The 23,172-nt window shown below is 36.6% G+C and overlaps 2 protein-coding genes and 1 non-coding gene across 7 annotated transcripts; 1 reads left to right on the forward strand and 2 right to left on the reverse strand.

Moving 5' to 3' along the window:
* Nucleotides 1–249: 249 nt before the first annotated feature.
* LOC135581741 (uncharacterized) lies at nucleotides 250–9,923 on the forward strand. Of its 5 annotated transcripts, none has more exons than XM_065169730.1 (10): nucleotides 250–532; nucleotides 619–684; nucleotides 1,344–1,424; nucleotides 1,502–1,555; nucleotides 7,615–7,683; nucleotides 8,375–8,437; nucleotides 8,832–8,914; nucleotides 8,988–9,053; nucleotides 9,160–9,258; nucleotides 9,602–9,923. In XM_065169730.1, exons 1-9 carry the CDS (start codon nucleotides 287–289, stop codon nucleotides 9,197–9,199), a joined length of 768 nt encoding a protein of 255 aa, XP_065025802.1. In that variant the 5' UTR covers nucleotides 250–286; the 3' UTR covers nucleotides 9,200–9,258; nucleotides 9,602–9,923. The 5 variants fall into 5 exon arrangements, with proteins under 5 accessions (XP_065025802.1, XP_065025801.1, XP_065025803.1 ...); XM_065169729.1 differs by having other exon boundaries at nucleotides 9,615–9,923; XM_065169731.1 differs by lacking the exon at nucleotides 9,602–9,923 and adding an exon at nucleotides 9,386–9,502.
* Nucleotides 9,924–11,241: 1,318 nt separating this feature from the next.
* On the reverse strand, nucleotides 11,242–17,564 carry LOC135651051 (snRNA-activating protein complex subunit-like). Its single transcript, XM_065170839.1, has 11 exons — nucleotides 17,283–17,564; nucleotides 17,173–17,222; nucleotides 17,042–17,102; nucleotides 16,909–16,961; nucleotides 16,139–16,340; nucleotides 14,708–14,796; nucleotides 14,399–14,489; nucleotides 13,723–13,815; nucleotides 12,342–12,467; nucleotides 11,994–12,254; nucleotides 11,242–11,540 (listed from the first exon to the last, which is right to left on the reverse strand). The coding sequence occupies exons 1-11, from the start codon at nucleotides 17,478–17,480 to the stop codon at nucleotides 11,259–11,261; spliced, it is 1,506 nt and encodes a 501-aa protein (XP_065026911.1). The 5' UTR covers nucleotides 17,481–17,564; the 3' UTR covers nucleotides 11,242–11,258.
* Nucleotides 17,565–18,216: 652 nt separating this feature from the next.
* TRNAS-CGA (transfer RNA serine (anticodon CGA)) lies at nucleotides 18,217–18,298 on the reverse strand. Its single transcript has one exon. It is a non-coding gene; the product is annotated as a tRNA-Ser (tRNA).
* Nucleotides 18,299–23,172: the final 4,874 nt, after the last annotated feature.

Genomic DNA, 23,172 nt, shown 5'->3' on the forward strand with positions numbered 1-23,172 from the left:
GTTTTGTAGCACCAAAATCTTTCTTATTATTTGTTCGGTAGAGTCTTTACATCAATTTTAAATTAGAATTAAGGGGAGAAAAAAAAGACTCTCTCGATCAATCTATTTTCTGATTTGGTTCCAATTACTATGCTTGAAATCAAGAGTGGTAATGAACCGGTCCGGTTCGGGTCTGCGGATTTTGATTTGATCGAACCAATTAAATCGGCTCGTGTGCCATATCGCGAAAGGCCGAATAAATCGAGCGGTCGGCCGCGGCTCACTGTCACCGGCTACCGACAACTCCATGGCTTCCGCAACCCGAGCCGGCCTCCTCCCCTCGCCATCTCTTCTGCGGTCCGCCTCCGCCGCTCTTTTACTGCCGCCTCCGATGATCGCCTCCTCCCGGCGAACCCTTTCTTCTCCATATCGGCGCCTGTTCCTCCACCCCGCCGTCAAACCCACTCGGCCGGACCTGCCCACGTTCCGAGTCCGAGCCGCGAGAACCGAGTCCGGTTCTGTCTCTCTCGGCTTCAGAGCTCCCCATTTCGAGGTCCTCTCCCTCCATCCCCTTACCCTTTTCTTTTGGTTTCTTGGTTGTCGGTCTGGACATAGTTGTTGTGTCGGGTCTTCTTGCAGCTGCCGGAGCCCTTGACGGGGAAAGTGTGGACTTTGGATGATTTCGAGTCTTGCCCTGCGCTTCTGGTGAGTCTCCGTTCCTATTGATGCCTCTCTCGAAGCAAAGCAAATGCTGAATTGGTCATTCTGCTCTCCGTTGTGATGATCTTGGCTTGAACTTGGCGTTCTCGGAAGGCAAACTGGTTTTGTCGCTCATCGAACTTGTAGCACGCCATTTCTTGGCTGAGATTAACGAGACTTCATCGATGAGATTAAACTGGTTTTGTTGCTCATCAAGCATTTAGCATGCAATTTCTTGGTTGAGAGTAACAAAACTTCATCAATGTGATATTTGGGATGAGTCGGTACCCATGTCTTGAGTAATAGTTGCAGTGCACCTGTTTGTTCAAATGCGAGTGGGGTCAGAGGGGAAGGACGCTTTGAAGCCTACCTAAGTTGCTTCGGTTTTGGCTAGTCAACATTGCTCGTATGGTATTGTTACATTCACTACACCACCACCATCTTACTCCACCATGTCCCACTTAGTCATCTTAGTTGTCTCAGCATCAAGTTTTATCATAGTTCATATGGCTTTTTTTTAATTTTATTTCGGATCTCTAGTACTTTTACTGAAATATGCTAACTTTTAATGTGGTATTTTGTACATTCTTTCCGATGAGTTATTTCTAGGAACTGATTCCTGAATCTTGTTCTGTATTTTGAAAGGTGCATGTAATATGTTGCAGGTGATGTTCATTTGCAATCACTGCCCATTTGTTAAGCATTTGAAGAGGGATATTACCAAACTTACAAGTTTCTATATGGAGGTAAATAACTTTAAGAACAGACAATCATGACTCAGTTAGCACAAGTTTTGGCTACATTTTCTCTCTGTGTGCTGCAGAAGGGGCTGGGTGTTGTTGCCATCTCTTCAAATTCCACCATCACCCATCCACAGGTTATACTTATATTGAAGTTCTATCAACTACTTTGACATGTCTGAACATTTAGCCAATATCAAGTGACGTAAGTATGGATACACAACGTTATTTAAACAAGAGCTACTGCCGATTTCATGAGTTTATTTTCCTGAATTGTCAGCTTCCACTAACTGAATGAATTCCTTGGCATCTAATTCCTTTCAAATAGATCTGACTGTTGTTTGGCTGCTGATATTTTCCTAAACAGAGCTCAATTACAGAAAAGATCCATGCAGCCATGATAGAACCTCAGAGGAATTCTATATAGATTGATCTTTGAGAGAGATCACTCCTTAGAACGCTATAGGGATTCCACCCTCTTAGAAGTCGACCAAATGACTACAATTATAGATAGATCTTATTCTCAAAGAGATGGAGGCTAAATGCTTATATAGGGCTCCAAACCCTAGCCCTAGGGGTTGTTTCCTAAGTGAGTTACCCCTTTTCCCCTAAACCTTAACCAACCAGCTCAATGAAAGGCGACGGCGGCTAAGAAGCCCAAAGGCCCAAATATAAACCCTAGCCACTCTTCTTTATAGGATAGAGGCAGCTAGGTGGGGTTTATTACAATCTCACAGGGTTTTATTAACTGCTTCTTGGTTGAGTAGGACCCAACCCTGCTAGGGTCCTATCAAGTCCGTCATCTCCAAATCAACCTTGTCCTTAAGGCTGAGGTTCCATGACCTCAGGGAACCGGGTCTTCAACTCCTCATATGATTCTTATGTGGCGTCTTCGAGTAGTAAATTATTCCAATGCACTAGTACTTCAGTAAAGGGACGTCCACGACGCATCACGATTATGCGGTCGATGATGACTTGTGGTTGGGCTTGAATATCTCCATTATCAGTGGTGTTGGGCAGTTGGATCTGGGGTGACTCGTGTTCTCCCAACTTGGGTTTCAGGCATGACGCGTGGAAGACAAGGTGATTTTTGGCATCCTCATGCAATTTAAGTCTATACGCCACGAATCCAATATGCTCTGTGATCTGATAGGGCCTATAAAAACGTGGGGATAGCTTCATGGAAGCTCGTGTGTTAATAGAGAGTTGCTTGTATGGTTGTAGGCGAAGATAAACCCAATCTCCTACTGAAAATTCTCTTTCGCTTCGTCGTGTGTCGGCTTGCTGCTTCATTCTGGCTTGAGCGGAAGAGAGATTATTCTTTAGCAGCTGTAGGAGTTTGTCCCTATCAATTAAATCTTGGTCGACCTGATCTACTTTGGTCGAGCCAATTTACATACTTTAGAATCACAGGGGTCAGCCGACCATACAGTGCTTCATATGAGGCACATTTTGTAGATGAATGATATGTAGTATTATATCACCATTCGACCTAAGGAAGCCATTTTGCCCACTCCTTTGGTCGGTCACTGACGAAACATCGAAGGTACGTCTATAAACACCTGTTTACCACCTCTGTTTGGCCGTCAGTTTGTGGATGATATGCTGTGCTCATCTTGAGTTTGGTGCCCTGTAACTGAAATAACTCGGTTCAAAATTTACTGGTGAAGATCCTGTCACGATCACTTACAATGGACCTTGACATCCCATGCAGTTTAATAACATTTTTTATGAAAATCTGAGCAATACTAGCAACAGTGTAGGGATTTCGCACAACACAAAAATGAGCATATTTCGTAAGTCGATCAACCACCACGAGGATTGTGCTTTTACTTTTGGAATGTAGCAGCCCTTCGATGAAGTCCATAGAGATGTCAGTCCACATCGAGTCCGGTATGGGTAGTGGTTGTAACTTTCCTGGACTCGCCACTGTTTCACCCTTTTTCTATTGACATACATCACATTGTGCCACATATTCAGAAATATTTTTTTTCATCCCTCTCTAATAAAAATTTTGCTTCACTCTTTTGTAGGTTCTTAGAAATCCGAAGTGCCCTGCTGAAGGTGTGGAGTGCATTTCGTGCAGGATGATTTTGATGTAATGAGAGTCGGGTATAGGCACAATGCAACCTTTGTATCGTAGATCCCTCAAATCCCAAGTATAGCGGGCTATTGCGCTTGATCCTCCTCCAATTTTTTTATGATGTTGCTGATCTCAATGATGAAGGGTCGGTTGAAATCTGGTAGCGCTAGCACCGGCGTCGTCGTCATGGTTGCCTTAAGTTTGTCGAAGGCAGCGGAGGCTTTGTCCGACTATTGGAAGACGTCTTTTTTCAGTAGAGAAGTGAGGGGTCCACTAATCTTCCCATAGTCCTTCACAAATTTTCGGTAGTAGCCCGTTAATCCAAGGAACCCGCACAGTAATTTCACGTTTGTAAGTTTCGGCCAGCCTTGCATTGCTTCAATTTTTGTTGGGTCTACCGTCACTCCTTTTTCTGATATTATATGCCCAAGGCACTCTACTTTTTTTCTGGAGAAAGCTGCACTTTGGCTGCTTAACAAAAAAAGTATTCTCCCGAAGGATCGTCAAAACAACCCGTAAATGCTGAAAGTGAGTCTCAAGAGAAGGGCTATAAATGATAATATCATCGAAAAATACCAGCACAAATTTGTGAAGAAGCTCCAAAAAATATCGTTCATGAGACTTTGGAAGGTTCAAGGAGCATTAGTGAGTCCAAAAGGTATTACCAAGAATTCATAATGGTCGTTATGTGTGCGGAATGTAGTTTTTGGAATATCGTCTTCACATACCTGAATTTAGTGGTAACCGGATCGGAGGTCCAACTTCATGAAGACTCGAGCTCCTTTTAACTCATCAAGAAGTTCATCCACCATTGGTATTGGGTTCTTGTCCTTGACGGTGATGTCATTTAAAGCTCGGTAGTCGATGCACATCCGTCAAGTTTCGTCCTTCTTGAATACAAGTAGCATCGGTTAGGAATAGGGGCTGCAACTTGGCCGAACCACCCCTGTTTCAAGCATCTCCTTTACGATCTTTTCAATTCCATCCTTTTGGAGGTGAGGATAACGGTACGACCGAGTGTTTGCTGGTGGCTTGCCCAGAAGAATTGGAATCCGATGGTCATGTTGCCGAGTAGGAGGAAGACCACGCGGCTCAGCAAAAATGTCAGTAAATTCAGCAAGCAATTGGGTGAGATTTTGATCTTCAATTTCTATTTTCTTCCCCTCTGGTTGCTGTTGGAGATGCATCAAAAAGCCACCATTTACCTTGTGTAAAACTTTCTCCATTCGTTGGGTCGAAATGGTAGTTACGTTGCTTCCACGCTTCCCGTGTAGGATGATCTGTTTGCCTTTACAGTAGAATTTCATAATTAATTTGGAAAAGTTCCAAAAGACATCACCTAGTGTCGTCAGCCATTCTATGCCAAGCACGGTCTCATAGTCATCAATTGGTAGGAGGAAGAAGTCAGTGATAATTTCTTGGTCTTGCAGTAATAGTTTCACCTGCGAGCATCTTTGGTCGCACTTTAGGATTCTGTCGTTGGCGACCTTTACGTCGAACTTGCTACAACCTTTGATGTGGAGCATCGTCCGAGCAGTAACCTTACTGTTTAGGAAGTTATTAGTGCTGCCTATGTCAATGAGAACAGTGATCGGTTGTTGTTTGAGAAGGCCTCTAACTTTCATCGTTTGCAGGTTTGAGTAGCCGGTTAGCGCGTGTACCATAAAGTCAGTCGGTTGTGGCTCTTCTTCCGTATCTTCTTCTTCATGTTCAAGGCTCTCTTCTAGATGTTCAATGACATCTTCTTCTACCGGTTCAATCACAAGAAGTCTCCCTTTTTTACAGCGATGCTCGCGGCTCCACAGCTCATCGCAATGCCAACATAACCCCTTCGTAGATCGCTCTCGAAGCTCTTCTCTTGTCAACCTTTTTGGTGCAGGGGCTCGGCCAACAGTAGGGGGGTTGAGGGCTTCGGTATTGTTGGTCGGGGAGTGACCCTAGTCCTCCGGGTTTCATAGTTCAATCGCTCCTCTTGAAGTCGTGCGAAAGAGATGGCTACCATAAGCGTGTACGGTTGTTGCGCTTTAATTTCTCCCCGGATCTCCGGCTTCAAGCCCTCAATAAAGGTCCCAAATAGTTGTTTTTCAAACTAATCACGAGTTTGATTAGATAACCTTTCAAACCTGATTTGGTACTCCTGAATGGTGGAGGTTTGTCGGATCTTTGCTAGTTGTCCATCAATGTTCTCGTAATCGGTTGGTCCGAAGCGGATCAGCGATCCTTCTTTGAATTGTCGCTATAAGAGGACTTCATGAGTGTGTTCAAACCAGTCAAAAAACTGTATGACATCCCATTCAAGATGTATAGCCGCAATTTCCACCATAGATGCGTCCGCGGTTTTGTGGTACCGAAAATATCGCTCCGCACGCGAGATCCAACCAATCGGGTCTCCTTCTTCCCATCTTGGGAAGTCCACCCTCATGCGTGGATAGTAGGGAACGGTCATGGAGCCTCCCCTCTCTTGAAAGTCATCTCTTCGGGCTTGGTGTGATTGGTCAGAGCTCTCTCATTGACGTGATTTCTTCGGGCTTGGTGGTCGGCCCAAACTGAGTTCGGTAAAGAGAGTTTGAATCTTATCATCCATTCGCGTCTCGAAGGCTTCAAATTTAGCATTGATTGCCTCCTCTGATGCCATAGTATATGTCTCCAAATCTGTAATGTTAAGATCTCTCTTTTGTTGTCGGGTTAAAGACATGTATCGATTGAGAGAAGTGGTGGTCGAAAGGGTTGGTGGATGTAGACTGCAGTTTAGGCTTGTTTTGTGGCTGTTTTGGGTTGGGTTTGAGGGTATGGTTTGGTGGAGTTTTAGGGCTGTGATGGTAGTGGATGAAGGTTAGGGAAAAGAAGTTTTAGATCTGTGGTAGATGACAGCAAAGGTTTGATAGAAATTGGTGGAAGTTGCTGTAGATAGGTGTTGTCTTGTAAAAGCAGAATTGTTGTCGAAGAAACAGTGGTTTCTCGACGAAATTTTCAGCAAAAACCGAGAGATTTGAGGAGAGAATTTGACAGCAAAATCTCGGTTTAGATAACAACAATAATGACAAATTTAATCAAGAAAATTTCGACAGTATAACAGCGAGGAAATTGATGCAAGTTACGATAGCAGAATTCTCGTCGAAAAATTCCAACGGTTTGCGACGAAAATTTGCAGCAACACAAAAACGTTTTTAGAGATGAATTCCTTAATAGATTAATCTTAGATGGAAGCCAAGATTATCTATGAAGCGTATAAGAAATTTCGTTCAAAAAGGATTACAAATAGATCGATTAAATGCAACAATATGTGGCTGAAATTTTCTGCAGCAATCCTTTGTTCGCAAAGATGATAACTTTTATGACGAAAGGAATTCACTCCACTGGATAGATAAGAAGACTTCTTCTTGGTATTTTGAATGAAAAATTACAGCAGCAAAAGGTATTGATGATAGGAGAATACCAGATCTCTGATGCAATTGGAGGTAACGGTAGTAGATTGATTTGATCTATAGCAAAAGATGACGGTGGAGATGACGATGTCAAGAGCAATTGTGGGAATTGCTTGGCTGGTGGTGGGCGGCAGGGATGACAACAAAAGCAACAAGATCTCTGCTCTGATATCAGATGATAGAATCCCAAAGGAATTCTATGTAGATTGATCTTTGAGGGAGATCACTCCTTAGAATGCTGTAGGGGTTTCACCCTCCTAGAAGTCGGCCAAATGGCTGCAATTGTAGATAGATCTTATTCTCAAAGAGATGGAGGCTACTTGCTTATATAGGGCTCCAAACCCTAGCCCTAGGGGCTGCTTCCTAAGTGAATTACCCTTTTTGCCCTCAACCCTAACCAACTGATAAAATTTTATATTAAGATTGGGCTTGTGTTTTGGACTTAAATTTAATTTTGTGGTCTCTGTAGTAGGTGAAAAATGAATGTGACTCGAACTTGAAGAAAATATTTTTTGTTATTGAAGACAGATGTATTTTCTGTGATGCTTCTGATGCAAATATATTTAATTTTTCTAAATTATTTAATGTCAAATATTTTTACTGCATTACAAGTTATCTGAATTACATAAAGATGCCAACCCTTACTTTTGTGCTTTTGCAAATTTAATAATAACTTATGATATTACAGGATGGACCAGAATTTATGGCAGAAGAAGCTAAATTGTTCAAGTACCCTTTTCCCTATCTGTTCGATGAGGTACATTTAGACTTGTTTGGATTGAATACTTCCTCACTCCTTGTTTTAGTACTCTTGTTGTTGTCCAAAACTTTCGTGAAGAAACAAGAATGCATACTAATGGGCAATCATAGTAGGATGGCTACCAATGATTGTACAAATAGGAAATTAGTCGAGAATGAAGATGCCTAAGGAAATGAGTGAGTTATTGAGACTTATCAAAGTTCAGGCTGGAAGGCATCACAATGCGTCTGAGCCAAAGAACAAAAACAAATTCTTGTCAACCTGAAGTAGGATCCGATTCATGGAAAATACTGACACACTATATTATACAGGACTGGTATCATACTCGTCCGATCATAGACCCTATCAGTAGCAAACCATGATCTTGATCTCTTTGTGATTGATGTGACACTTGAAGCATATTTATTGTCTTAATTGGAAATAAATATGTTGCTGATCTTATAGACTAAAATGAGGAACTTAATTTCCGTATTCACTGCTTCTGACCATCACATGATTTTTATTTTCTCAGAGTGTGCATATTACATGAGACCTTAATCTGATTAAGGTCTCTAACTGCAAAGGATTTTAGCAGGAACAAACATTAAATTGTTGGCTACATTTAAATTGCTTATTGTGAGTTTTTAATTGAAATTCTTTTCTCAGCGTTTACTAGCAGCCTTGACTCTTATCAAGTGCCCTTCTTCAGTCACAGGATGTTGCACGGGCTTTTGGAGCTGTATGTACACCAGAGTTTTTCCTCTTCAAGAAGGTGAGTTATGCATTCTGGTTTAGTGAGCACGGCAGGACTTTTTGCTAGGGCATGGGTGCTGATCACATGACAACAAGAGTAGAGTTCTATCTCTTCACTGATCATCATGCAGACACATCAAAGGGCCATGATTTCTGCAGTCTCTTGGTTGTCATACCAATCAAATGTTGCAAGAATAAAACTGGAATAGGTTGATCTGTTTTAGTTTTCTTTGACTTTTCGAATTATATTCTTTTTAACTTCTAGATAGGACTACAATCCACTCTGAATTGAGTAAATAAGAAAAAGGATACTTCCTGTCATACTTTGTAGCACGAGTAGGATTTTAGGATGGACGTAGGCGAATTGAGATATAAGTAACTTACCCTTAAATGAACACTATTTTTTGCGATAGGATGGAAGAAGGCCATTTGAGCTGTTCTATCGTGGGCAGTTTGATGACTCACGACCTAGTAATAATGTGCCCATAACAGGAAGGTAAGATTCATGAGAACATTTCCTTTCTTGAAAGTTTATATTTGAAAATGAGATATGGTAAAAATTATTACAGGGACCTAAGTCGCGCAATAGACTGTGTTCTCAGTGGCCAGCTCCTAACGTCTGCACAAAAACCGAGGTAGAACTTCCAATATCCCGCTAGCTGTTTAGAACTTGCATTTTGCTGTTATATATTATTTTTGCTTCATTACGACGTAAAATCATCACTTTGTCTTCCATTCTAGTGTTGGATGTAGCATAAAGTGGCACCCAAAAACGACTTGAGTAGTTCTCCGTGATGGTGCACTCAGTTCTTCATGAATTCCAGAATACATGCGCTTCCGGTGAGTCATTGTCAAAATCAACTTGGTTTCGCATTCCTCTCGATTATCTGATTATATGTACTTCCTAAATTATGCATAGAAATTCTAAATCATCTTGGGCATTGGTTGTTAATTTTTATACACGGAGGCAAGCGAGGATAAGAGGGGGGAAAACCAATGGGGTTTAGATAATATTTGATGACGATGAAGTACCATTGTGATTGCCTGGAGGTTGACTAACTACAATTGTTTAACCCTTTGTTTATCCGTTCTAGTTCTCTTGCCATTTTCTGTTCTTAAGCAGGAATGAATTTTGTCTGCACTCTTTCTGTTCTCATGACAGTAATGCCGATGATGTGGACAGTAAATTTGTTCAGATTTTCCTGCGAGCTGCTTGACCGAATGGTTGGATGCCGGGGGACACAAATCTTTCTCCATCAAGAAAGTTCGTACAGCCCTTTGCTATGAGAGAAAGAATGTAATTATTTTGTGACTGTGACATCATATGCCTCTGTAAAATCTTTTCCTTCCATCTTTTATACTTGAAGCTCGGTTTTTTTGGTACGACTTTTGTGGCCAAGAGAAGAAACACATGAAAAACAAGGAAACTTGTCAATATTTCTCTTTCCATTATCATGATTGTTGAAAAGTGAAAAGAGATTTTGCAGTTGTGAGTTTGATGTTCTTATCCTTGTCTTCTTGCAACTTCTAAACAGAGTAGCTAACTTGATCCAATGCTGCTCCAAATAATGATGGTGCCCTTATCGACTGTTTTATCGAACTGCTAAAGCCGCCCATGATTTGGTAATTTTCTTTTCTTTTTTTTTTTCTTTTTTTTTTCCTCAGCTTTGCAATCATCCTCTTTAATGAATGAATGAGTAGCTTTCATTGAAAGAAACAGTTGTCATGCTATTATTAAACCAAAACAAAAAGATCTCTATCAAGATAATTTGTTTGTCTAGATTTGGAGTGCCTCTCCCTAACAAGTGGGCCATTACAATTTGGACGCCATAAAATGAGTCTCCTCACAAGTTTTAGTTACAAGGTTCTGTTGGACATATTTTTTACGTCTAAGTTCATATCATCTCATTCTCAATTCTCACGCTAAGCAATCAGCAATAACGTCTAAATCTTATATACAGAACAAATAGGCATCTCATTCTCAATTCACACGCTACTCAGAAATAATGTCAAAATCATGTATTCTCTACAAATATGCATCTCATTCTCACGATAAGCAATCAGTACTAATGTCAAAATCTTGTATATAGAACAAATATGCATCTCATTCTCAATTCGCACACTAAACAATCAGTAATAATGTCAAACTCTTGTACACAGAACAAATATGCATCTCATTCTCAATTTGCACGCTAAGCAATCAGTATTAATGTCAAAATCTTGTATATAGAACAAATATGCATCTCATTCTCAATTAGCACACTAAGCAATCAGTATTAATGTCAAAAATCTTGTATATAGAACAAATATGCATCTCATTCTCAATTAGCACACTAAGCAATCAGTAATAATATCAAACTCTTGTACACACAACAAATATGCATCTCATTCTCAATTCACAAGCTAAGCAATCAGTATTAATGTCAAAATCTTGTATATAGAACAAATATGCATCTCATTCTCAATTAGCACACTAAGCAATTAGTAATAATGTCAAAATCTTGTATACAGAACAAATATATGACTGTAGGGCTCCCAAATCCTTCTTGACCTCCTATTTCACTTGTAATACTTCTGCAATATAGTTTGTTTTTATTTTTTTCGAAAAAAAAACATCACCCAGGCAAGATGTGATGACCAAATAGACAGCCATGTATATGCAGTGGTAAAGTAAAGAAACAACATTAACCGACCAAGCATATGGCAATAACCCAAGAACATGATTTGTCCAAAGCAAGGAGGCTAGTCCACATCCCAAAGAAGCTGAGCTTCCTCCCCAACAACATTTACGAGACAAAATGCATAAATATGAACACAAGTAACTATCATGAAAATGCACACTATTCGTGAAAATAATCGAATACAGTGTGAGGATATAACAACGAGTTGTCCTCCTTGTAGTGAAGAAGGAAATAACATTTGATGCAGAAATAACAAGGGTTCACCGGAGCCCACTTATCATCGACCGTCATCTTTGTTGCGATGTATATGTCACAGACTGAACATTTCCTGTAATGTCGCCGCAGTTGATATGTAAGGAGTGGATAATCTGCCCAATTTTGAACATCCTCGGGATGGATCAATCTCATGTCTCTTATCACTATGGTATGCTTGCAGTTTCCCTGAAATCAGATTAACAGTTAAGAACACACACATGAAAGAACATCACCCACCCGTGGAAGTTCTAGTACATGAAAAAAAAATCATTTTAATTTGTTAATAAAAATTTAAAGAAAGATAAAAATATAAAAGAAAGGATGTTTCTATCTTTTTTTTGGCATGATATCAGAATTGATTTTAAGCTTTTAAGAATAGTAATATCATTCAGGAGACCAGAAACAGAATAACTCAATATATATACAATTTAAAGCAAAGTAGACTACAAAGTAATAATCTACTAACTATTGTAGATTTATGTTTTATTTTCAAGATATAATGCTTGCTAATATACAACTCTTATAATTTTTTTACAAGAATCATAACAGTTGGAACCAAATGACATGCTTCAAACATGATGCTGTGTTCTCAAGGAAACAATAATTGCGAGTTGTCCAAACAAATTAAAAATTGTGCACCTGATGACAGTAAAGATATCCAGAACCCAATCTGAACCGCAGGTCAGAAAATCGAGTCTTATGCATGTCCAAAGCTTTAAACTTTGGTAAGCTCGAGACATTTGCATCACCTAAAAGCTCCTTTTGCTTCTTCTTCAACTCACCAGACATGATGTATTCCCATTTCTCAATGGCCTCATCACTGTTGTCCTTAAGCCAGTCAAACACAGGTTTACTGTAGTCGATAAAAGAAGGGTTCCGCAGATCATTGCAAAAAGTATCCTACATGAAGAACAGTCATAAATGCAAAATCATCCTCAAATAATATGCATATAAATCATACAAGTGAGGAACAGAAAAAAGCGATACTTCAATGAGGAAATATCCAGAAGGATCATGTTCCCCTGCCATCTCCATTAGCTTATCTGTCAAGCAGTAGATGCGATCCTTCAGCTCCGTTAGGACTTGGCTACCCAGTACTAAAAATTCTTGGGTCTGCAGTGATATGCAGTGTACATTAGTGGAGATACAGAAGCACCAAATGAGTGATAAATAGAAAATTAACCATATAAGCAGCACAAACAGATAACAAAGAGCTCCGCTTAAATAGGTTAAACAAAGTGCAAAAAAATACACTAAATTATGATCAAACAAAGTGCAAAAAATACACTAAATTCCAAGGTCAAGTCGCATGGAAGTTTTGCAATATCTTGAATTAATTTTCTTGTTAATAAACATGAGGGAGCCTACACAGGTGCTAAATACCATTATAACAACACAAGCAAACAATTAGTACTACTAACTTTTGGAGTGGACATCAGTTTACAAGTAGTGAATATCAATACAGCTAAAAATGCTTAAACCTAAGCTACCGGTAGTAAGCCACTAAAATACACGTACACAACTTCATCCTTTTTATATAATGCAAAATATTGGATCTTGGTCCACTGTAATGTAGATTCCGAGAGTTTATAGATGTGTCATGTAGCAGTTGCCCAGAGTTCGAGTCACAGAAATCACCTCCCTAATTGTAGGCTGTCTACAATCCCGTGCTAGTGCAAGCCTTGAGCACTGGGCCACCCCTTTTTTGATCATGCAGTTGTCACCATTCTTAAAGATCCCACAGAGTTTGGGTTTGCAAAGATGTAAAATAGATATGACGAGGCCCGGATTCAAATGTTAATACCATCATTGATGAATCAAAATTCACCCAAAAGGCTAGACAGTTATAGGAGTGATGTCTACCATGGCATCAATGATCAGTTTGCCTTCCCAAAAGGGAAGGTTGTGAGTGAGGATAATTGAGAACCCCCCACACCATGGTTCGTAGCCACATGTTCTAGTCCTCTGAACTACAGGGCCTACCCTGTCTTCACTGGATCTATTCTCGGAGTACTCTCAAAAAGAACCTTTCCTCACCTCAGTCATTTCGGGTTAAAAAGATGCGATGATCAACTTGCCTTTCAGGTAAGGCTGTTTATCACAGGAAAAATCGTTGAAGAAGATGAAGAGAACTATTATAGGATCACAGTTTCCTCTCAATGAATTAAGTGAGACAACTTTACCAAATGAACTATATAACAGCATCTCCTTCATGCACTAAAATACATTCAGATTCACTAGAAAACCAAAGAGCATTTTGAAAACCATAAAATAATAAACATGAGAATAGCTACAACTATAATAAATGACTAGAACAGCATTATCTTTTCTGCAATAGATTTTCCAGTGTATAAGTAGCAAGTTTTACCTTTCTTAAGGTGCTTTTCTTGGCATAAATCTCTACACAAAGAATAAGCTCAGGAAAATATATTGGCACATGCTCTTGTGATAGAGACTTCACCTGTGCAAACAAAAGGAAATTCACCACTGAGCAAAAAGTAGAGAACAACACGTTGTCACGGTGACAAACATACTGTGAATATTCAAAACATGACTCATAATGCTCTAAAATAGATTCATGCAACAAATTGTATTACATACTCAAGAAAACATTCAATTTACTGACCACATCTTATCTATAAAAAATTTAGAAATAAAGCACAAAGTTGCAAAAGTGAAAGTCAAGACTTTCTAATGCAAAAATGAAAAATAAATTAATAAAAAACTAATTAAGCATGAAGTTGCCAATAAAATTAAGAGTGAAGCAAGATGACAATGTCAAATATATGTAACCCTGTACCTTTCAATCATGGATATTATAAAAATAAAATGATATGCCAATAAGCAGTTTAATATTAAAAAAATCAACAGTTACACAATTATTTTCAACAAAAAGACTTCACTCCCTAGAGAACCATATCAACACAGCAGGGATGTCACAATATCAGGGATGTAACATAAATATGTTAAACAAGGGTCTCACATTAACTGCATATCTAGTGCAAAATGAACATGAACTCCAAGACATAGCTCTGGATCCTAACCTTCACAGGAGTAGTTATAAACCTCAGGGATTTCGTCCTCTCAATTTTTTCTGAGGTTGAGGTTGCCCCTTCAACAAGCTTGGAGTTGCCACTGCATAAACATAAAATCACGATTAACAGTACTAAGTAAAATTAGAACACAAAATATAACTTAGGTGATGAATTATCTCAACTTTTCACTGTCTATCAGATAAAATAATATCTGCATTATTTAATACAGTTTATACTTGAACATTACATACACTTATTTTTTGCTAGTATAAATTAATTAGAAGTGGGCACTTAAATTATAGTAACTCATAAGCGTACCTAAATGAATGTAGTCTCGCTGCTAGTTTGTCCTCATCCTGCCTTTTTTTAATCTTTGCAAGTTCTTCCACTTTTGCAAAATAATCACCCTGATCATTGAACACATGCACGAACATTAATTTATACTTGATGCAAGACTTTAAAAAAATATATCAGAGATAAGCAATCCTCATCAAAGAATTAAAAGCAATAGCTGTCTTCCATTACAAGATAATCTTTCACAAAAATGGCACAAAAAATTAGAACAGCCTCATCATTACACATTTGTGGAGGTATGCCAATATCCACCTCTAACATGAAGAATATAACATGTCTACTGAACAGTAATTTGGTACACAACTGCCTTTCTCACTCCCTAATTGATGCTTCTCCATTTATCCATGGTGACAAATGCTTCTGAAAACTCCGAACCCTTTTGCCATTATGTTATTTAGAAGGTCTTTGAATGATACCATCTAAATTAGTGTTTACCAATTCATTTTTATGCAACTGTGAGCACATTCTACACCCTCAAAAGTCCACCATCAGCAAATTGGCTAGCTCTACTAAGTAAAAGTGTTGATTATTACCATCATCATTTACATAGACTAAAATGCTTGTTGACTCCAGATGCTCCAAAGAAAGTGGATCAATGCTCCTCCTACTCATGCCAATGATAATGACACCAAGGTTATCCATAAAGTCTGAACTCCCAGCTCTGTTAAAAAATAGCAGCAAGACTATACATAGTTTGAGTTTTTGACACAAGTGCAATAAAGAAAGAATGTGGAAGATCATGACAGTAACAAACCTGGTCAATATTTATAGAATGTCTAACATAATCCCAAAGTAATCAAAACTAAGATTATATAGTAAGTTACAGAGGGCTTAGGATTGTAATGGATCATGGATCAAGTAAAAACCTTAAGATTTTTTGTAGTAATTTTCTAAGTTTCAAAGTCATTCTTAAAAATCAGTCAAAATCATAATATAAATGTATAAATACATATTACATAATAACATATATAAAAATATCATATAAAAAATAAAGATATATATCTATAAGCAAGAAATTTTATTAAGGATAGGCACATAAACAAAATATCAATTGTCCGACCCACCACTTACACGGGTACATATTCTAGCAATGCATTGTCTATAATATAAGCAAGTAGTAACACCTATGACTCTTATCTCCAAAAGACAAAAGCCTATTACCAATAAGAATAATCCAGTTATCTTGTATGATAAGAGATTTTAGCACAAAATAGAAGAAAGAAAATGTTTGAACTTTGAATTATGCAGTGAATATATCGCATAATAGATGTACAGAAAATTTTCAAAGTCAGAGTGCTACCTTTAGATCTACGAAAGAGAATGAGGGGATCAAAGAGGGGGATAAACTGCAATACTCATATCATACAAAACTAGGTAAAGAATTAGGCAGCATACTTCCAATTCAGCAGCTCGACAGTCTCTATCAAAGCGCCTTCCTCTTTTCCCTCCCTTCTTCACTTTCTTGTTTGAAGCATCAGTTTCACATGTCAATGCATGGGAAACCTTCGAATTTTCAGATGACTCCAAGTTGCTCCTTTCCATTGTTGAGCTTGTCGAGCAAACTGTTTCTTTCCCAATGCTGGCATCACCTACAATTCTGCAGTGCAGTTATAATTTAACCATAGCTCCATGAATTATTCTGATGTTATGATATAATTCACCAAATTAAACACAAGAGAAAGCATTTAAGTTCCTTAATCTTATAAGATGTCAAAATATATCCTACAGGTAACCCGTAAATTCTCATATCTCTATGACACATCTAATGTAATGAGAAATAAGAGTCGGAAACCTCAACACATACTAGCATGATAGTCATAATTTATCATCAAGTAAATAGTGTATGATGAAAATTAATGGGCATAAAAGGTTAAAGCAGAAATTAATGCTGCATATTACAATTTCTCACTAAAATTCCTACAGACTGGAATAGTGGATATAAGAAATTTGTGAAATATAAGAAACATTGTCATGAATTGTGCAAACGCCAAACAAAAAGGCTGTTTCTTAGACAAAGCAAGTCGAGATAATATAATGCCGAAAAGAACCCTCAGATAAAATAAGGGTAGTAAAACAATGCCAAAAAGTACGGCACACATACAATTATATACTCCTGTGTCGTTTTTTTTTTTTCAAGAAAAAATATGTGTTTGTTTTTAGCTTACCCTTCACCTGAACACTCTAGAAGCCTTGATGAATCATGAACGCCTGGAACATCCTGCAACAATGCTTAAAACCGTCATCTGCTATTACGCCAAAATTATCATCTTAACAATCAACAAGAAAAGGAAAGCTCACCTCCACTTTTAGGGCTATCTCCACCAGTTCTTCCTCCGTAAGTACCTTAAGCTCATCGACCCTAATGTGAGACATGTGATTTATCAATCCAAAAAGAGAGTCCATCAAAGACCAAGAAAAGGAGAACTTACGAGAGCTCTTGCTCGAAATCTTCCGTTGAGACCAATTCGGCCTGCAAACTCTGCGAATAGAAGCAAAACATCAGTAAAGCCCGGTGACGGTCACCGGAGTGGAGGATTACCTGAAGTTCTTCGAGGATGGAGGCTTTGAAATCGCGGACCGAGGTGATGGGCCCGACGAGGCCAGGGTAAAAGATGGGGCCGCCGCGGGCGAAGGGGAGACGGCTGCCGTGATCCTGAAACCGCAACTCCGCCGCCGCCTCTCTTGTTTCCTCCATCGCTTGCTTAACCCTCTCCACTTGCGAGAGGGACTCTGCCATCAATATTTGCCGGACCACAGCAGAGTCCGTCTCCAGAAATACGACTCCGTTCGGCGGCACACTGACTTGAGTTGGGGAACGAGTCGAGTTCGAAAGGTCGGGACTATATAATTGTATCCACAAGTATGATATATATGGCAAAATTGCATAGTAGTCCCTCAAAGTCATTGATCTACGTATATAGCCCTATTTAAATTAAAAACGTTACGTGGCATTCATTTATTGCTAATTCTAATATTAACTTAATACTAATCATAATTGATGTTGATTAATCTGAGTTATTTTGAGAGACATTAGATATTAATATAAGAATTTTACAAGGTTTATGGGTAAATCTTTCAAACTGAACCGAACCGAACCGAATCAACGAAGACAAATTGGATCTAAACCGGTCTATGGGTTTCTTTGTTGCCGTACCCGACTGTATACTCTGTTAATGTTTAACCCTTTAATTCTAAGTGTAGCATATAATTCAATGAAAAGGTTACATCCTATCATTTAAAACCTTCATTTGCAAACCGGACCAAAACCAAAAGGCGGAAAACACATAGATCTAAGGTTCGGCTTTTTCTGAACCGGATCGGACCGAGTAAATGACCAAATTGGATTACTTTTCATTCAAAAGCTTCATTAGAAAACCGGACCAAAACTATATTGAAGGTTCGGCTTTTACCGAACCGGATCGAACCGAGAAAATAAACATATTAGATTGAAACAGGAGGACGCAAAAGGGTTTCGTCGACAGCAGGATTCGAACCTGCGCAGGCAAAGCCCAACAGATTTCGAGTCTGTCTCCTTAACCACTCGGACATATCGACGGGACGTTGAAAGCCGCCATCGTCATTCTATATATATAAGTCTAAAAAGATGCACATTAGCAACAAATCGAATCACATAGTTTGCTTAGTCAAATTACAGTGACAGATTATAATCCTAAATATTCTTCTTCAACCTTTAAAGTGATAGTATCGTTCTGTATATTAATTTTAATTATTTACTAAGAGAGGGAAGAAGGTTGGCGTGTGTATATAAATTAGTCTGAACATGCTTAGTGTCTCTTTGGGGTGGGGGGGTTTTCCAAAAATAATATGCTTATTGTGGTTCTCAAGTTACAGCTTTGCCAACTTCGCTAGCATCTCTCGAAATGCTAGAAGAGCTTTTGCGGAAGGGAAAACAAAAACATTTTAAGTGTGATTCTTAAACGCATTAGAAATTATTATATATTTAAAGGTGGAAAATTGGTAATAGCTCGGTTGGTTAGAGAACCCATTTAGTAAGTTGAGGTCTTGAATTTGAATATCAGTTTTCTAATATTAATTTATCAAAATAAGGGTGGTACACAAAATTATATAAATTATATAAAATAAAATAAAATCATGAATCAAAATTTTGGGAATAAATTATCAAAATAGGATAAGGTTTGAAATAAATATCTTTGAAAATTAATTTTATTTTTATGTTTGGATGATCAATCATAATTTTTATTTTTATTTTATTAGATTAAATTAATATTTAAAAAATTATATATAATTTTTATTGACTTAGAAAAAATATATGATAAGATTCCTACATATTTATGATAGTAGGTATTTAAAAAGAAAGATATATCTACTAATTATATTGATATTATTAAGGATATATATATATATATATATATATATATATATATATATGTATGTGATAAAAGTAGTTATTGATGTTAAACTATATATAAAGTATGCTTAGTAAATTTTCTATTAGCATAGTATTATATCAAGGATCCATATAAAAGGTTATACTTGTTCACGTTGATAATAGATGAACTTGTCAATCACATGATAAATCTCCCTAGTGCATGTTATTTACTATAATATAATTTTAATTAATAAAAACTAAATATTTTATATTAAATATGACTAAAATTGATATATATATATATATATATATTATATAATCTTAGTGATTTAGGAATAGACAATAGAATATAGTTGGATTGAATGGATAAAAATATTTTTTAGGTTTATTAAATTAATTATTTAATACGATAGATGAATCGATGAAGATATTATTTATAGAGTAAAAATAAAATGATTAAAATGATAACAGACATAAGTAGTTTTGTATGATTACTTTCGAGATTAAAACATATATATATATATATATAATTATTATTATTATTATTATTATTATTATTATTATTATGGAACTAACAATGCTTTTATAGATACTAGTATTTGATAGTTAATAAATAACATATACATAAAATTTATATTGCTTAGATAGATGCATAATGTGAAAGATAAAAAATATTTTTTTCATAATAATTAGATGTTGCATCGATAAATAATAAAATAAGATAATCAAAATCCATTTAAGATAATATTTGAACGTGCTTACGAAACCTCGAATGTGATGGTAAGAATATGTAAAATAATTAATATTAAATGATACTAGAAAAGATTAAAAGAACCTAAAATAATTTTAATAAAAATTATAAATAAAGACTTAAGTATTTTGAACGTAACTAGATATATGACTTTTTATATATCTCAATGACGACAAAAGATATACATAATCAATACCAAATAGTTGAGACTTACGGTTTTGTTATTATTACAGTAGTATATAATCTACTACTTAATATTTATTTTTTTTAAAAAAAATATTTTTTTATTTTTACTAATAGAACTATCATCATAAATCAATTATTTTAATATTTTAAATTTATATAATTTGATGTTTATCATTTAATTTATTTTAGAATTTATAATATTTTATTTTAACTAATTAAAATATCATTTATCAAACTTATCATAATTTATATATTTTTTTACTAATTAAAATATTATTTTATTTTAATTTTTTTTTATCATTTTCTCGTAAAATGATGAAGAAGATGATACAAATAAACAGTAAAAATGTGAGAAACAAATTTTAATATTTGTTATAATGATTTAATACTTATAAGGTTAATAACTCAAAATATCATTCTCTATGTTAATTATATTAATTCAGAAGTTATCATATTTTGGATCTTTGTAAGTTATCTAATAAAATATACTGCAGTAGAGAGAGTCAAAAGATAGTAGGGTGTGAGAAAAATAAAAAAAATAGAGGGATTGTTAACAGTACAGAATGATAGCAAGTATGCAAGCGGAGAAGGAAATAAAAAAATAAAACTAGAGAAATTGTGAATAATGATTTATTATTTTATTAATTTTTTTAAAGGGATTAAAAGGATTAGGAAAAATAAGAATGAGCTTTGAACAATAATCTCTTACCAAAATGAGACGACATGTGATGGCAAGAATCTTCATTCCATCAACAACTAGAACCCTAACCCTAATAATCAAAGAGTTGTCACTTTTTTTTTCGACTCCGAATTGCTTCTCGATCATTATAATTGTTTGAAACTTTAATTCTTCGACTCAAACAATTTGAGAAGAAAGTAGTATTGGAAGGAAAGGACAATCAAGAATGAGTTTCTCAACACTATCGTTATGCTAAAAGTATGTCATTAATTTTTTAATTTTTTATTATTTATAATCTAACGATAATTTTTTAAAAATATTTTTAAACTATTTTTTTTATAAATAGACACATATATATTCTAAATTTATAATTTAATTCTAATAAAATCTTTTTATTTTTTTTACTTATAATCTCTTTTTCCTTTCTTTTTCTATCTCCTTCTCTTAATAGTAGATATGACATAAAATAATAAAAATAATAATAAGATGAGACAAACTGAAGATCAAAAAAGGATGTGAGGAATTTATATTTATTATACTAATTTAATATTTTTAATATTATATATATATATATATTCTATAATAACTCAAAGAAATTATCCTCTATATTTGTTATATTAATAAAAAATCATATTTTAGTTATATTAATAATAAAAAATTAATAAAAAGACATTATCCTCTATATTAGAGGAATTGTGAATAGTAGAAAATAATCGCACGGTGTGAAAGCGGAGAAGGAAATAAAAAAAAAACGTGGAAAAAATGAAACTAGAGAAATTGTGAATAATAAATTATTATTTTTTAAAGGGATTATGAACAGTAAATTATTAGGTAGAATAAGAATGGGCTTTGAACAATAATCAATCTCTTACCAACACGAGACGGCGAGCGATGGCGAGGACCTCCGCTCCGTCAACGACCGGAACCCTAACCCTAACGATGGAAGAGCTGTCCCCTTCTTCTTCGGCTACCACCTCTTCTCAGCGATCGCAGCCGCCCGAAACCCTAGTTCTCCGACTCAAGCGGCCCAAGAAGAAGGTCTCCTGGAAGGAAGGGACGGTCGACAACGAGTTCCTCAACCGCAAGAGTTCCAAGAAGTGCTGCATCTTCCACAAGCAGAAGCCCTTCGACGAGGACGACAGCGACGAGGAGGACCACGGCGATAAGCCCGCTGGCGACTCGGCTGGGCCAAGCCGTTGCTGCTCCCATGGCCATGACCACTGATGGATTCCGTCCTCTTTGATCGTATGTGTGGTTTTGTCCCTGTTTAACTCGAATTTTTCGAACGTTGAGGATCGCATCATTTATATTCTTTCGGATGATGTTAAATATCTCCGTTGAACGGTATCATCAATCAGGGTTTTCCAGGTTGGGCTCTTCGTACATGTATAGGAATGAAAAATTGAGCTTGGCGATGAATCCTAACGAAACTGATAACAAGATGCGGACCTTGGTTTTCTGTTATGTTGATGGAATTCAAATCTTTGGCTTGTGAATTAATCCTCCATCTTTAGTCTTCCTTGTCTCTTTGTAAACGTAGATATGATTTCGATTGATCAGGAATTAGGTAGTCATCTTTTGAACAAAACTATTTTAGTTGAAATATACTTGTGATTGATTTAAAGCATTGCCTTCTGATTTTTGTTTATCTCAGTTTGATATTGTCATCAAATAATTATCTCCTGGACAAAGGATGATTTGATCTAGTTAATGCATGCCTATGAAATCATATAGGAGATAAAGATGTGTGGTTAATTTACATAAAATATATTGCCTTCTGATTTTTCTTTACTTCGGTTAAATGGCTTAAGTCTGTCATTGCCAAAACCCATCTGCATGGTAAGGCAACCTCGAAAGGAAGGTTCATTTTCAGCCTAGGTCCAGCTGGAGGAGGAGTAGCTTCCTTGTCCAGCCAATTCATTTCTGTTTCTTTATAGGGTCTTGTGGGTGGATGGGGGGATGGTGTTGGTGCTGGAGGCAAATAGAGTTCTATGTGGAAGTAAAATCAACTGGACTAAATAGTGTCTCAAAGAAATAACTTGGTTCAATTATTGCTGCACATTCGAAGATACAATTTCTTTGCAGAAAACGTCAATTGGATTGAAAAAGTTTTATCGTCGAATGTAGGTTATGGTTCTTATTGGCTTTATAATAACATAAGAAAAACAAGTAAAAGCTAGAGAATACAAAAACTTGGATTCGTTTCTTGGAATTAAAAACAAATAGATCTGGTTGGCACTTTCAGCTGGTGTTATGTCTATGTCAAATACCATTATGAAACAATGGACATCTGCATTCCTTTGATAAAGTTTAAGTACTCTATTCATAATAACAAGTGTTGTTCTCTAATACTGACAATTTCACCTGACCGTGAATCTTTGCATTTTTAAAATTTGTTGGTTTTATCTGCTTTAGGAACTGTTTCAAATTGATGTGGGAGGAAGCTAATTGGTGCAGATAGA

Source organism: Musa acuminata, chromosome BXJ3-10 (genome assembly GCF_036884655.1).
Source record: "Musa acuminata AAA Group cultivar baxijiao chromosome BXJ3-10, Cavendish_Baxijiao_AAA, whole genome shotgun sequence".
In the NCBI taxonomy this organism is placed as follows: Eukaryota; Viridiplantae; Streptophyta; class Magnoliopsida; order Zingiberales; family Musaceae; genus Musa; species Musa acuminata.

Bases quoted from the DNA above. Each gene is read 5' to 3' on its own strand.
- LOC135581741 (XM_065169730.1), top strand. From the start codon at position 287: ATGGCTTCCGCAACCCGAGCCGGCCTCCTCCCCTCGCCATCTCTTCTG. The intron at 1,556-7,614 runs GTTATACTTATA...ATGATATTACAG, and splicing joins CCACCATCACCCATCCACAG to GATGGACCAGAATTTATGGC. The intron at 8,438-8,831 runs GTGAGTTATGCA...TTTTTGCGATAG, and splicing joins AGTTTTTCCTCTTCAAGAAG to GATGGAAGAAGGCCATTTGA.
- LOC135651051 (XM_065170839.1), bottom strand. From the start codon at position 17,480: ATGGCAGAGTCCCTCTCGCAAGTGGAGAGGGTTAAGCAAGCGATGGAG. The intron at 14,490-14,707 runs GTACGCTTATGA...ATGTTTATGCAG, and splicing joins GCGAGACTACATTCATTTAG to TGGCAACTCCAAGCTTGTTG. The intron at 12,255-12,341 runs GTATCGCTTTTT...TTCTTCATGTAG, and splicing joins CTGGATATTTCCTCATTGAA to GATACTTTTTGCAATGATCT.